The sequence below is a fragment of the Saimiri boliviensis genome, chromosome 14, assembly GCF_048565385.1.
Source record: "Saimiri boliviensis isolate mSaiBol1 chromosome 14, mSaiBol1.pri, whole genome shotgun sequence".
NCBI lineage: Eukaryota > Metazoa > Chordata > Mammalia > Primates > Cebidae > Saimiri > Saimiri boliviensis.
In genome coordinates, this window is record NC_133462.1 from 39922271 (window position 1) to 39937329 (window position 15059).

General features: G+C 51.2%; 1 protein-coding gene across 1 annotated transcript; it reads left to right on the forward strand.

Moving 5' to 3' along the window:
• Positions 1-8428: 8428 nt before the first annotated feature.
• On the forward strand, positions 8429-14796 carry CD70 (CD70 molecule). Its single transcript, XM_003938860.4, has 3 exons — positions 8429-8698; positions 9520-9553; positions 14323-14796. Exons 1-3 carry the CDS (start codon positions 8546-8548, stop codon positions 14697-14699), a joined length of 564 nt encoding a protein of 187 aa, XP_003938909.1. The 5' UTR covers positions 8429-8545; the 3' UTR covers positions 14700-14796.
• The last annotated feature ends 263 nt before the right edge of the window (positions 14797-15059 follow it).

Genomic DNA, 15059 nt, shown 5'->3' on the forward strand with positions numbered 1-15059 from the left:
CCAAGGACTCCCATATCCTTGCTATCTGCCTAAGTTATTCCTTCTTAACTCCCAGATGAACACCAAGGGTCACAGCCCTGTGGCAACTTGGAATCGGCCACAGCAAAGGGAAAGAGAAGGAATAGCTAAGTTGGACAAAGAGGAAGCCTCAGTCGGCACTTTCAAGCTTCCCACGGCTTCCTGGAGTATGGAAGAGAAGCAGAAGTTTCTAAATTTCCCAGAGGGAATGCAGAAGGCTGCCAAAAATCAGCTTGGTGGACCTCGGGCTTCCTTAGGAGGAAAGCGATCTTACTTCCTGTCCTCCAGCTGTCCCCGGGGTCTGGCTGTGTTGCCCAGGCTGGTCTCAACTATTTCCCCTCACAGGGCTCATGATTCCCCTGGCTTAGAGGAAGAGAAATAGAGGAACAGAGTGACAACATCAGTGGACGTCTTGTCCTATAGGCTCAGCTGTAGAGTCTGCAGACAGGGAAACTGGTTTTAGAAAACCTTCTTCTCAAATGTCACACACACACAAAATGCACATGACTGAGGCCAGGCACGGTGGCTCACGCCTGTAATCCCAGCATTTTGGGAGGCCGAGGTGGGCAGATCACCTGAGGTCAGGAGTTCAAGACCAGCCTGGTCTTGAAATGAGATCTTGAGTTCAAGACCAGCCCAGTCTTGAGCTGAGATCACACCACTGCACTCCAGACTGAATGACAGAGTGAGACTTCATCTCAAAAACAAAAGAAGAAAGAAAGAGAGAGATAGAGAAAGAAGGAAAGAAAGAAAAGTGAAAACCCCATCTCTGCTAAAAATACAAAAATTACCTGGGTGCAGTGGCTCACATCTGTAATCCCAGCACTTTGGGAAGCCGAGGTGGGCAGAACCCCTTAGGTCAGGAGTTTGAGACCAGCCTGACAAACACGGAGAAACCCCGTCTCTACTAAAAACAAAATTAGCCGGGCGTGGTGGTGCATGCCTATAATCCCAGCTACTCAGGAGGCTGAGGCAGGAGAATCACTTGAACCTGGCGGATAGAGGTTGTGGTGAGCCAAGATAGCGCCATTGCACTCCAGCCTGGGCAACAAGAATGAAACTGCGTCTCAAAAAAAAAAAAAAAAAAAAAAAAAAGCCAAACAAGCAAATATTAGCCAGGTGTGGTGGTGCCCGTCTGTAATCCCAGCTACTTGAGAGGCTGAGACAGGAGAATCGCTTAAACCCAGGAGGCAGAAGTTGCAGTGAGCTGTGAGCATGCCACTGCCCTCCAGCCTGGGTAACAGAGCAAGGCGTCTCAAAAAAATAAAAACAAAAAAAAACACAAATGAGCTCCAGCAGATCCGCACAGACTGGAATGTGATCAGAGACCAGGTCAAGTCACTAAGTGACTCAGGTGGGAAGGTCCAGGTTCTTCAGGCACATGATACAGACCTGCCTGAAATCTAGGCGCCACCTCGCCCAAGCTCCTTGCTAGGTGACTTCAGCTGGTGGCCTCCCTCTCTGAGCCTGCTTCTAGGGAAAATGGAAATAACAGCATGATCCACCTCATAGCGTTCTTGGGAAGGTCAGAAAAGGTGAAACCTCACGTGCTTAGCCCAGGACTAAACCCTCAGTCACCCATAGGTCTTCTGGTTGGTTGTGTTCCAGTGTTATTCAAACCATACCATGCTGACGTTGTGTGCGTCCATATGCGTCTGTGACGTGCATGAGTGTGCTTACGAAAGAAAATCCTAGAAGTAAAATTGCTGGGCGGAAGGGGAAGTGCATTGTGGTACCTTGATAGATTTCAACAAGCTGTGCTTCCAAAAAGTTAAATCCATTTCAGATCTGAGCCTCCAGGTTTGAGACTCCTCACCCGGGCACTTGTAGAGTGGTGAATCGTCAAACACTCATCTTTTACCAAATCACAGGTGGCTCACGCCTGTAATCCCAGCACTTTGAGAGGCCAAGGTGGGCAGATCACTTGAGGTCAGGAGTTTGAGACCAGCCTGGCCAACATGGTGAAACTCCATCTCTACTAAAAGTTCAAAAACTACTCAGGCATGGTGGTGGGAGGCTGTAATCCCAACTACTCGGGAGGCTGAGGCAGGAGAATCACTTGAAGCCAGGAGACAGAGATTGCAGTGAACCAAGATTGTTTCACTGTACTCCAACCTGGGAGGCAGAGAGAGACAGAGTCTTAGAGAAAAGACAGAAAGAAAAAGTATGTTTCACAGAATTTTCAATTTCTAATTTTTCTGTGGTACATGAGATTCCGTTTCATAAGCAGTTGTATTTTTTTTTTATAACTTGGCTGCTCTTGTTTCATTTTGAGGTTTTCCTAAGACCTGGTCTTACTCTGTTTCCCGGGCTGGAGTGCAGTGGCATAATCAGGGCTCACTGCAGGCTTCACTTTCCAGGCCAAAGCTGTCCTCCCACCTCAGCCTCCTGAGTAGCTGGAAATACGGGGTGACCACCATGCCAAGCTAATTTTTTTGTAGAGATGGGGTCTTGCTGTATTGCCCAGGCTGGTCTCAAATTCCTGGGCTCAAGCAACCTGCTTGCCTCAGCCTCCCAAAGTGCTGGGATTATAGGCGTGAGCCACTATGCTCTTTTTACCCAACTTTCATTCTTCCTTTTGTTTGTTTTTGTTTGTTTGTTTGTTTTGAGACAGGTTCTCACTCTGTTGCCCAAGCTGGAGTGCAGTGGCGTAATCTTGGCCCACTGCAACCTCAAGCGATCCACTCACTTTGGCCTCCCAAAGGGCTGGGATTACATGTGTGAGCCACCACGTCCTGTCTCTTTTTTCCCCATCTTTTTAGAAGGTATTAGCTATTTCTTAGTGATGTGAATTCTAAGCTATTTATATCTTTTTTTTTTTTTTTTTTTTGAGACAGAGTTTTGTTCTTGTTGTCCAGGCTGGAGTGCAATGGCATGATCTTGGCTCACTGCAACCCCTGCCTCCCAGGTTCAAATGGTTCTCCTGCCTCAGCCTCCTGAGTAGCTGGGATTACAGGCATGTGCCACCATGTCCAGCTAATTTTGTATTTTTAGTAGAGATGGGATTTCTCCATGTTGGTCAGGCTGGTCTCGAAAAAAAAAAAAAAAAAAAAAAAAAAAAAAAAAAAAAAACAAAGAAGTCTGTCTATCTATCTATCTATCATCTATCTATCTCTCCATATATATACACACACATTATGTTCCTGAGAGCCTCTGGCTATGCATCATCGAAGTCAGTGCATGACCTTGCTTTATGAGTGTTTCTGTTGAAAGACACCTTGATGAGTATTGTATTTACTCACCTCAGGTGATCCGCCAGTCTCAGCCTCCCAAAGTGCTGGGATTACAGGCGGGAGCCACCGTGCCCAGCCAGCTATTTATATCTTAAGCTGATAAAAAGTCAGCTAAGTAAATATCAAATAAATTGGGGTAGGAGACTGTCTTAGAGGTGCTGTCTACCCATTCCCCCAGACCTGGAGTCCCAGGCCTTCCATGAAGGAAATCCCCTTAGTACTTGGGGACCCCAGGGAAGATGTGCTAATCTTCCATCTACCTCAAAATTCTGGACCTATTTGATCATCCTTTTTCACCCACCTAGAAAATGCTATAGGCTCAGGCTCTGAAATCTCCCATTTTTATCTCCTTTTTTTTTTTTTTTTTTTTTAAGAGACCGGGTCTCACCATGTTGCCCAGGCTGATCTCAAATTCCTGGGCTTAGCCAGGCATGGTGGCTCACACCTGTAATCCTAGCTAGCACTTTGGGAGGCTGAGGCAGGTGGATCACGAGGTCAGGAGTTCCACACCAGCCTGACCAACATGGTGAAACCCCACCTGTACTAAAAATACAAAAATTAGCCAGGCGTGCGCCTGTAATCCCGGCTACTCAGGAGGCTGAGGCAGGAGAATCACTTGAACCCAGGAGGCAGGGGTTGCAGTGAGCTGAAATCATGCCACTGTACTCCAACCTGGGGGACAGAGGGAGACTCGGTCTCAAAAAAACAAAACAAAACAGAAAGCTCCTAGGCTCAAGTGATCCTCCTGCCTCAGCCTCTCAGAGTGTTGAGATCGCAGGTATGAGCCACCAAGCCTGGCCAATCTTTTGCTTTTTGTTGGTAATTTTGCTGTTTCAGACAGCCTCCAAGTAGTGCTGAGGCCCTGTCTAATATCCCCGAGTGCACGGAGGCTGTGATGAGCCTCACAGAGGAGGAAACCCATGTGTTAGAGAAGCTATGCCCAGGCGCGAGTCCTAGCGCTGCCGGCTGTGAGTTCAGCGCGAATGAATCAACCACAAATAGAATACTCAGCAAGGTGTCTTTCAACAGAAACACTCATAAAGCAAGGTGATTCACTGACCTTGATGATTTATAGCCAGAGGCTCTCAGGAACCTAATGTATATATGGGTATATGGGTATATATATGTGTGTGTGTGTGTGTGTGTGTGTTTGTGTGTGTGTGTGTGAGAGAGAGAGAGAGAGAGAGAGAGAGAGAGAGAGAGAGAGACTTTTATTTTTGAGACAAAGTCTCACTCTTTCCCCCAGGCTGGAGTGCAATGGTGCAATCAGCTCATTGCAACCTCTGCCTCCCAGGTTTAAGCAGTTCTTCTACCTCAGCCTCCCGAGTAGCTGGGATTACAGGTCTCGCCACCACACCTGGATAATTTTTTTGTATTTTTAGTAGAGACAGGGTTTCACCATGTTGGCTAGGCTGGTTTTGAACTCTTGACCTCATGATTCTCCCGCCTCGGCGTCCCAAAATGCTGGGATGACAGGCGTGAGCCACCACACCCAGCCTACATTTCTTTTTTTTTTTTTTAAGACAGAGTCTCACTTCATCACCCAGGCTGGAGTGCAATGGTGCGATCGTGGCTCACTGCAACCTCTGCCTCCCGGGTTCAAGCAATTCTTCTACCTCAGCCTCCTGAGCAGCTGAAATTGCAGGCGCCTCCCACCACACCCAGCTGATTTTTATATTTTTAGTAGAGACAGCGTTCCATCATGTTAGCCAAGCTGGTCTTGAACTCTTGACCTCAAGGGATCTGCCCACCTGGGCCTCCCAAAGTGCTGGGATTACAGGTGTGAGTCACCGCACCCAGCCCCTAACCATATAATTTCCCTTAGAAGCAATTGTTTGATGTTCAAGGAACGTAACTACCTCAAATAACAGGAGTTGAGTATAACTTGTTTTTGGTTTTTTTTTCTGAGACAAAGTCTCACTCTCGTCCCCCAGGCTGGCGTGCAATGGCACCATCTCGGCTCACTACAACCTCTGCCTCCCAGGTTCAAGCCATTCTCCTGCCTTAGCCTCCCAAGGAGCTGGGATTACAGGCACCTGCCAGTACGCCTGGCTAATGAGTGTAACTTTTTCTTGTGAAATAGTTTAAGACTCAGAAGAAGCTGCAGAAATGGTCCACGGAATCCCCTTGTGCCCCCCCACCCACATCGACAATGTGTAACAAAACTTGTGAGTGTCACTGTCTGCAAGCAAACATTAGCCAGGCCCAGCTGGCAAGCTTTTGTGCTATGGTAGTGAGAGCTGATTCGTACAACTTCTCAGCATCGTGCAAGGTTAGGATGGCCTTTATGCTCTAACTAGACCTCCGTATTCATTTTTTGGGGAGTCCGTAACAGAGTGCCACAAACTGGATGGCCTCACACAACAGAATTGTATTCTCTCACTGTTCTGGAGGCCACAGCCTGAAATCAATAGGTCAGCAGGGCCACCAGCCCCACCAGATGCTCCAGTGGATACTCCGTTGCTTATTCCACTTTCTAGTAACCGGAAACTGGGAGAGACATGAGATTTCAGAGCCTGAGCCTGCAGCACGTGCTGGGCAGGTGAAAGATGGGAACCAAATAGGCCCAGAATTTTGGGGTGTCCAAGAAATCAGCATATCCGTATGATTACATAGTACCTGGGATCTCCCAAGTACTAAAGGAATTTCCTTCACGGAAGCCCTAGATCTCCAGGTCTGGGGGAGTGGGGTGGGCAGCACCTCCAAGATGACCTCTTACTCCAATTTACTTGATATTTTCTTAGCTGGCAGTCCTTAGGGTTTCTTTGTTTCTGTTTTGATTTGGGTTTTGGTGTTTGGTTTGGTTTTGGTTTTTTGAGACGGAGTCTTGCTCTCTCGCCCAGGCTGGAGTGCAGTGGTTCAATCTCAGCTCACTGCAGCCTCTGCCTCCCAAGGTTCAAGCAATTCTCCTGCCTCAGCCTCTCAAGTAGCTGGGATTACAGGCACCTGCCACCACGCCCAGCTAATTTTTGTATTTTTTGTAGAGACGGGTTTTCACCATGTTGGCCAGGCTGGTGTCAAAGTCCTGATCTCAGCTCACTTGAGACTCTGCCTCCCAGGTTCAGGCCTGATTCTCTGCCTCAGTCTCCAAAGTAGCTGGGATTACAGGCACCCAACACCATGCCTGGCTAATTTTTTGTTTGTTTGTTTTTAATTTTTTTTTTTTTTTTTTTTTTTGGCCTGGTCGGTGAGTACCAAAAATTTTTGTATTTTTAATAGAGATGGGGTTTCTCCATGTTGTTAGGCTGTTCTCAAGCTCCTGACCTCAAGTGATCCACCCACCTTGGCCTCCCAAAGTACTAGGATTACAGGCGTGAGCCTCCACGCCCAGACAGTCCTTAGTGTTTCTTGACTTGCAGCCGCCTCATTCAGTTTCTATTTCTGTCTGTCTCTGCCTGCCTTTGCTGTGTGTCTATTTGCTCGCCACCCGAGGGCCCACCCTAATCCAGTATGACCTCATTTAACCATAATTACATTTGTAAAAACCCCCTAATTTCAAAATGAGGTCATAGTCTTTGTTCCAGGTGGTCGTGAAATCTGGGAGGACACCATTAAGCCACGACAACCATCAAAAACAGGAAGGGGGCCGACACAGTGGCTCAGGCCTGTAATCCCAGCACCTTAGGAGGCCGAGGCTGGTGGATCAAAAGGTCAAAAGTTTGAGATCATCCTGGCTAACGTGATGAAACCCCATCTCTAATAAAAATACAAAAAAATTAGCCCCATGTGGTGGCACATGCCTGTGCTCCCAGCTACTCAGCTTCTTGGGAGGCTGAGGCAAGAGAATCCCTTGAACTCGGAAGGTGGAGGTCGCAGTCAGCTGAGATGGTGCCATTGCACTCCAGCCTGGGTGACAGAGTGAGACTCTAATAAAAAAAAAAAAAAAAAAAAAAAAAAAAAAGGTAGGAGCTGGGCTGGGTGCAGTGGCTCACACCTCTAATCCCGGCACTTTGGGATGCCTACATAGGAGGATCCCTTGAGCCCAGGAGTTTGAGACTAGCCTGGTAACATAGTGACACCCCATCCTCTACCAAAAAATAAAATAAAATTAGCTGGGCATGCGCCGTAAACCCAACTATGCAAGAGGCTGAGAGGGGAAGGTCACAGGAGGTTGAGGTTGCAGTGAGCTTTGATGGTGCCACTGCTCTCCAGCCTGAGCCACAGAGCACCACCCTGTCTATTAAAATATTAATTTAATTTAATTTAACTTTAAAAAAAAAACAGGTCTCCAAGAATACAGGAGATAACTGGGCACAGTGGCCCACGCCTATAATCCCAGCACTTTGGGAGCCTGAGGCGGTTGGATCACCCAAGGTCTGGAGTTCAAAACCAGCGTGGCCAACATGGTGAAACCCCATCTCTACTAAAAATACAAAAAATTAGCCAGGCATGGTGGCGGGCACCTGTAATCCCAGCTACTGGGTGGTGGTGGGGGGGGGGCGCGGCTGAGGCAGGAGAATTGCTTGAACCTGGGAGTCGGAGGTTGCAGTGAGCCGAGATGGTGCCACTGCACTGCAGCCTAGGTGACAGAGGGAGACCTTCTGTCTCAAAAGAAAGAAAGGAGAGAAAGGGAGGAAGGAAGGAAGGGCAAAAGAAGAAAAGAGAAAGGAGAGAAGGAGAGGAAAGAAGAAAAAGAAAGCGTAAAGGAAGGAAAGAAAGAGAAGGAAAGAGAAAAGAGAATGAAGGGAAGGAAAGAGAAGGAAAGAAAGAAAAAGGAGATAAAGAGAGAAAGGAAGGAATAAGAAACAAAAGAGAGAGAAGGAGAGAAAGAGAGAAGGAAGGAAGGAAAAAGGAAGGAAGGGAAGGAGGAAAAAGAAAAGAAAACGCAGGACAGGGCCACACACATATCTGGAGCGCATCCCCAATTCCTGGTTGCCGGCGGTACCTGCAGTGCATACCGTCTAGTCCGTAATAAGGGCGCAATGGAGGGAGTTTCCTTGAATGAACGGGCCCCAGAAGAATGAGGTGGAGAGTGAAATAGGAAGGCTGGCTGTGTACCTCCTGAAGGCGAGGACGGGCGGGCCACTCTGAGGCTCACCAGGGGCCCTTGCCCCACCCCTCAAGGAGCTGGAGAGTGGCAGCAGTTGGAGGGAATTTCCCCTGGTCGAATCACTCAAGTCCCTCCCCTCGATCCGATCCGCCGGACGTCCCCAGAGAGGGGCAGGCGGGTCCCCAGACAGGTCGAGGCACGAAGACGCCCCAGAGCCCTGGGAGGGGGCTGCCGTTTCCTTCCTCCTCCGCCGGCCGTGCTCCGCGCCCTGCCCGCCCCGCCTGCGCCAGCGGAGTTAGCCGCGATGCCCGAAGACGGTTCTGGCTGCGCGGGGCGGCGCCGGCCTCACGCGTGCGTCCTGCGCGCGGCTCTGGCCCTGCTGGTCGCAGCAGTCGTGGGGGTCTGCATCGGCGTCTGCAGCTGGCGCCCCGCGCAGGTGCCGCCCGAGTCCCCAGGGGTGAGTTGAGATGGGAAGTTGGGAAGGAAACCTCCACCCGGGAGAGAAGCTGGAGAGGGGCGCGGGGCCCGTGCGCCTGGGTGGAGACCGAGAAGCGTCTGGCGAAGACGAAATGAGAATGAGATGGGGCAGAGAGGCCCGGGAGGAAGATCTGGTAGACCAGAGACAGAGACCGGAGCAGGGAGGCGAGGCGGGGGTTGGGGACCCGGCTGCCCGGCCGGGGTCAGGGCTGGGGGAAGGCAGCCCTGCCCAGGAGGCACCGGGGGATCCCGGGATGGGAAAGGGACGTGCACGTGGGCCTGGAAATGACTCGGCTCGGGTCTTCCCCCGGCAGGCTGACTCAGAGGCTCCTGGGGGCTTCACCAGGCTAGGTGTGGGGGCTTCCTGGAGCCTCCTACGACGGAATGGTCCCCAGCCACTGGCCCCGGGGTCGGGAAACAGGTTCCCTGGGAGAGCCGGCCGGGTGCCTTTGCAGCTGAGAAAGTCCGGTGCGCGCGCGCGCACGCAGGCGGGTTTGGGGTGGGGGTGGGGGGACGGAGGAGGGGGGCACTCTAGCGCCGGGTGCCATCCAGGAAAACGATTCAGGAAAATAAGAAGTTCTTTTGAAGGTCTGAACTTTACGCTCCCCGCTGGTTCAGACCTGCTTCCTCTTTAAGAAGTCTTCAGGAGAAAACAAACAAATAAATAAAACTCACCAGTGCGCACCGTGGGAAGTAGGGGTGGGAAGGAGGATGGACGGAGGAAGGACAGCCCCTGACTCAGGGGACGCAGGGAACCTCTCTGCTGACGTCCGTGCCCTGTTTTCTGGTCTTTTCTTCCAGTGGGATGTGGCTGAGCTGCAGCTGAATCACACAGGTAACTCGGGGGACGTTGGGGGACGGGGAGAAGAAGAGACAGAGAGAAGGAGGGAGAGATAGAAAGACGAAGGAGGAGAGACAGAAAGAGACACACAGAGAGACGGAGGGAGAGAGGGAGAGGTAGGCGGGGAGGGAAACAGAGAACGCGGAAGACTGAGAAGACAGAGAGGGAGGGAGAGACCAAGACAGAGGGAAGGAGAGACTCTGAGAGGGAGGGAGAGACCCAGAGAGAGGGAGGGAGAGACAGCAAGAAACAAGGACAGGGAAAGAGACCGAAAGAAACAAACAGGTAGAGACATAGGAAGAGAGAATGGGAAAGAGACGGGAAGAAGGAGGGAGGGAGACAGGTGGGGAAGACAGAATGAGAGAGAGAGAGAGAGAGAGAGAGAGAGAGAGAGAGACGGAGAGACAGAAAAAGACAGAGGAGATGGGGAGAGAGTGAGGGAGAGACAGAGAAAGAAAAGAAAGGAAAAGAGAATGAAAATGAGAGAGTGAGGTCCCTGCATGGTGGCTCAGGAGAGAGAGAGGGAGGGAGGGAGGGACAGAGACACAGAGAGAGAGAGAGAAAGAGAGAGAGAGAGAGAGGCATATATATATATATATCAGGGGTCAGAGAGGGTCAAGGAGAAGAGAGAGAAACATTTTAGTCTCTGGGGATGAGAGAGGGAGAAGAGAGAGACACATCAGGCCCAAGAGACAAAGGAAGAGGGATGAGGCAGGTGTGTGTTTCTTTTTTTTTTCTTTTTCTTTTTTTTTTTTGAGACGGAGTTTCGCTCTTGTTGCCCAGGCTGGAGTGCAATGGCGCGATCTCGGCTCACCACAACGTCGGCCTCCTGGGTTCAGGCAATTCTCCTGCCTCAGCCTCCTGAGTAGCTGGGATTACAGGCACGCGCCACCATGCCCAGCTAATTTTTTGTATTTTTAGTAGAGACGGGGTTTCACCATGTTGACCAGGATGGTCTCGATCTCTTGACCTCGTGATCCACCCGCCTCGGCCTCCCAAAGTGCTGGGATTACAGGCGTGAGCCACCGCGCCCGGGCGGAGGTGTGTGTTTCTGAGCATCCAGTACCGGTCTCTGTCTATCTTTCCCCCTCAGTCCTTCACATTCGATCTCCTTCCTTGGAAGAATCAGAGGGGGTGTTAGTAAACAAAACACTCACAGGAATGGCCACCCTCCCTCCATTCCTGCCACAAGCACGCATTACACACCTGCCATGGCAGACACTGTGGGGTGCCACAGTCAGGCACTAAAACTGACAGAAATCCCTGCCTGGTGAGCTTCCCCTCTGCTGCTGCTTCTACCGAGGGGCAGATGACATATAAATGAACATGTGACGAGGAGAGCAATGCCACATAGAGTAAAAAGGCCAAGAGCAGGTTCTAGAGAAAAAGCAGGCATGGGGGTCTGGGCGTGCCAGGGTTGGGGTTTTCATTTAAAGTGGAGTCGTGACGGGGCGGGGATGGCGGGGTGTCTCTGAGGGGGTGGCATTGGCAAGAAGCCCTGGGGAGGTGAGATGATGACACCTTCTGCTCTAGGTGGGGGGATCTTTCTCCTCTCAGCCTCTCTGAGAGAGGAAGCTTCTGCCTCTGTTTATCCCCCGTTCATTCCCAGCGACTAAAATGTTTCTCTGTCTTCTCCTTGACCCTCTCTGACCCCTGATATATACATTCTCTCTCTCTCTCTCTCTCTCTCTCTCTCTCTCTCTTTTTCTCTCTCCTTCCCCCACCCCCCGCCTCCTCACCCCACTCTGTGTTTTCTGTAATTTGGTCTGAGGCCCCTTTCTGGAGAGTGGCTGGAGACTCTGGCCCAGATCCAGGGGTCACCAGGGCCGTGGTCATGGGTGTTGACAGTGTGTCTTTCACAGGCTAGTTCTTTCTTCTGGTGGATGCCATCATGCCCAGGTGTCTGGCAAGGGACCGGGTGTCACAGGAAATTTGCATCGCCTGGTAAACACCCTTATGGCTCTTGTTTGATGTGTGTTCAGTTCCCTCCTAACAAGACAGGCAGCCTCCAGGACAGCCTTGAGTGAGGAGGAGAGTGAGGCTCAGGTGTGTCGGTCAGTTGAGACAGGAAGAGGCAGGAGGTGCTGCGGTGAAACGCATAGCATACAGCCTACAGCCGAGCACAGTGGCTCACGGCTGTGAACCCAGAGCTTTGGGAGGCTGAGGTGGGAGGATTGCTTCAGCCCAGGAGTTCGAGACCAGCCTGGGAAACATAGCAAGACCCCCATCTCTTTGAAAGTTAGCTGGTCATGGTGGCGCACGCCTCTTCCCTGTGACTCCGGAGGCTAAGGTGGGGGGATCGCTTGAGCCCCAGCGGTTGAGACTGCAGTGAGCTATGATTGCACCACTGCACTCCAGCCTGGGTGACAGGGCCAGACCCTGTCTCTAAAGAAAATGATCGCCGGGCGCGGTGGCTCAAGCCTGTAATCCCAGCACTTTGGGAGGCCGAGGCGGGTGGATCACGAGGTCGAGAGATCGAGACCATCCTGGTCAACCTGGTGAAACCCCGTCTCTACTAAAAATACAAAAAATTAGCTGGGCATGGTGGCGCGTGCCTGTAATCCCAGCTACTCAGGAGGCTGAGGCAGGAGAATTGCCTGAACCCAGGAGGCGGAGGTTGCGGTGAGCCGAGATCGCGCCATTGCACTCCAGCCTGGGTAACAAGAGTGAAACTCCGCCTCAAAAAATAAAAATAAAAAAAAATTAAAAAAAAGGAAAATGATCTGGCCAGTCACGGTGGCTCACACCTGTAATCCCAGCAATTTGGGAGACTGAGGCTGGCAGATCATGAGGTCAAGAGTTCAGGACCAGATTGGCCAACATAGTGAAACCCCGTCTCTACTAAAAATACAAAAAATTAGCCAGGCGTGGTGGTGGGCACCTGTACTCTCAGCTGCTTGGGAGGCTGAGGCAGGAGAATCACTTGAACCCAGGAGGCAGGAGTTGCAGTGAGCCGAGACCATGCCATTGCACTCCAGCCTGGGTAACAGACAGAGACTCTGTCTCTAAAAAAGGAAATACGGGCCGGGCGCGGTGGCTCAAGCCTGTAATCCCAGCACTTTGGGAGGCCGAGGCAGGTGGATCACAAGGTCGAGAGATCAAGACCATCCTGGTCAACAAGGTGAAACCCCGTCTCTACTAAAAATACAAAAAATTAGCTGGGCATGGTGGCGCATGCCTGTAATCCCAGCTACTCAGGAGGCTGAGGCAGGAGAATTGCCTGAACCCAGGAGGCGGAGATTGCAGTGAGCAGAGATCGTGCCATTGCACTCCAGCCTGGGTAACAAGAGCGAAACTCCGTCTCAAAAAAAAAAAAAAAAAAAAAAAAGGAAATAAAGAGAAAATAAAGATCCTAGAGAGAAGAGACTGACAGGAAGGTAGGGGGGAGCTGAGACACACATACTCAACCAGTGGCTGGAAAGTAAGGAAAAGAAAGGGAAGAAGCAGGCAGGGAGGTGGCATCTGGGAGCCAAAGCCTTTACTGGGGTTCAGGGTGTTACCCGAGCAGGCTTCCCTTGGGGAGTTGTAATCCGGGACTTCAGAGCAAGCAGGTAGGCTCCATGGAGACCCCTGAGCCTGAGGCTCAGGTCTGCAGTCGGTGCAGGAAGAGGGAGCTGATGGGGTGCGTTGGACGGGGGCGCATAGCTGCCCTGTAGGTGATCGTATAGGGCACGTGGCCAAGTCGATAACGTTGAGGACCTGGGAGGAGGTGGAGAATGGAAAAACGGTATCACGGGAGATGAAGCACCGATCCTGGGGCCAGAAAACTCAATTTACATTCAAGTGGGATGCTGAGGCAAGATAATACTATCGGAACTCACTCACACACACACTCCCCTGCTTTCCGTCCCTCTGTCTTTCTCCGCCTCCTGCCCTCTCTCTGCTCTCTCCCTCTCATTCTCCCGTGCTCTCTCTCTCCTACTTGTTCTCCCACTCTCTCCCTCTCCCTCTCTCAATTGCGTTCCCCGAGCTCTCTCTTTATCTGTCTCCCTCTCTCTCTTATTCTCTCCCTCTCTCTCATTCTCCTGCTCTCTCCCTCTCTTCTCTCAGTTGTCCTCTCTCTGTCTCTCTCTCTCCCTCTCATTCTCCCACGCTCTCTCTCCTGCTTCTTCTCCCACTCTGTCCCTCTCTCAATTGCGTTCCCCAAGCTCTCTCTCTCTCTCCCTCTCATTTTCCACTCTCTCTCACCCTCTCATTGTCCAGCTCTCCCTCTCTCTCCCTCCCCCATCTCTCTCCCCCTCTTGTCTATTTCTGTATTTTTTTCTCTCTCCTGAGGGCTCTCTCTCCCTATCTCTACCCCTCTCCCCTTACCCCTCTCTCCTTTAGATCTCTAGCCTTCTATCCCCCTCCCTTTTTAAATTTCTTGTTGTTTTTTGTCTGTTTGAGACAGGGTCTCTTTCGCCCAGGCTGGAGTGCCGTGATGCGATCTTAGCTCACCGCAGTCTCAACCTCCCAGGCTCAAGCGATCCTCCAGCCTCAGCCTCCCAAGGGTAGCCAGGACCAGAGGCATGTGGCACCACACCTGGCTTTTTATTTTTTGTAGAGACGGGGTTTGACCACGTTGGCCAGGCTGGTCTCAAACTCCTGACCTCAGGCAATCCTCCCACCTCTGTCTCCTAAAGTGCTGGGATTACAGGCGTGAGCTGCCACACCCAGCCTATCCCTTGATCTCTAACTCTCAATTTCTATATCTGACTTTCTCTAGGACCCCGTGCCTCAGTCTCCCTAACCCTCCATCTCATCCCTCTAACCTCTGCCCCCAGGACCTCGGCAGGACCCCAGGCTGTACTGGCAGGGGAGCCCAGCACTGGGCCGCTCCTTCCTGCGTGGACCAGAGCTGGACAAGGGGCAGCTGCGTATCCATCGTGACGGCATCTACATGGTACACATCCAGGTGACGCTGGCCAACTGCTTCTCTAGGCCCCGCCCCCGCGCCACCTTGACCGTGGGAATCTGCTCTCCAGCAGCCCGGAGCATTAGCCTGCTGCGCCTGGGCTTCTACCAAGGTTGCTCCGTCGCCTCCCAGCGCCTGACGCCCCTGGCCCAAGGGGACATGCTCTGTACCAACCTCACAGGGACACTTAGGCCTTCACGAAACACTGATGAGACCTTCTTTGGAGTGCAGTGGGTGCACCCCTGACCACTACCTCTAGTTAGGGTTTTTTTAATTTTATTTTATTTTATTTAAGTTCAGAAAAAGAAAAAAAAATAAAACATAAACACACTAGCAAGCCGGGGTTAGGAGTATGTTGGGTTTTTTTCTTTGTTTTCATTTTCCTCTTAAAAATACAAAAATTAGCCTGGTGTGGTGGTGTCCATCTGTAATCCCAGCTACTCGGGAGCCTGAGGCAAGAGAACTGCTTGAACCTGAGAGGCAGAGGTTGCTGTGAGCCGAGATTGCACCACTGTACTCCAGCCTGGATGACGTCTCAGAAAAAGAAAAAAAAAGTTCTTGGTTAGGGATGTTTGAAGAATAGAGAAAGCTGGCTGGGCACAGTGG

What these genes read in the sequence shown, in the direction of transcription:
- CD70 (XM_003938860.4), top strand. Translation starts at nt 8,546, where the DNA reads ATGCCCGAAGACGGTTCTGGCTGCGCGGGGCGGCGCCGGCCTCACGCG. An exon ending in TGCCGCCCGAGTCCCCAGGG is followed by an intron (nt 8,699 to 9,519) that starts GTGAGTTGAGAT and finishes CTTTTCTTCCAG; the next exon opens with TGGGATGTGGCTGAGCTGCA. An exon ending in GCTGCAGCTGAATCACACAG is followed by an intron (nt 9,554 to 14,322) that starts GTAACTCGGGGG and finishes CTCTGCCCCCAG; the next exon opens with GACCTCGGCAGGACCCCAGG.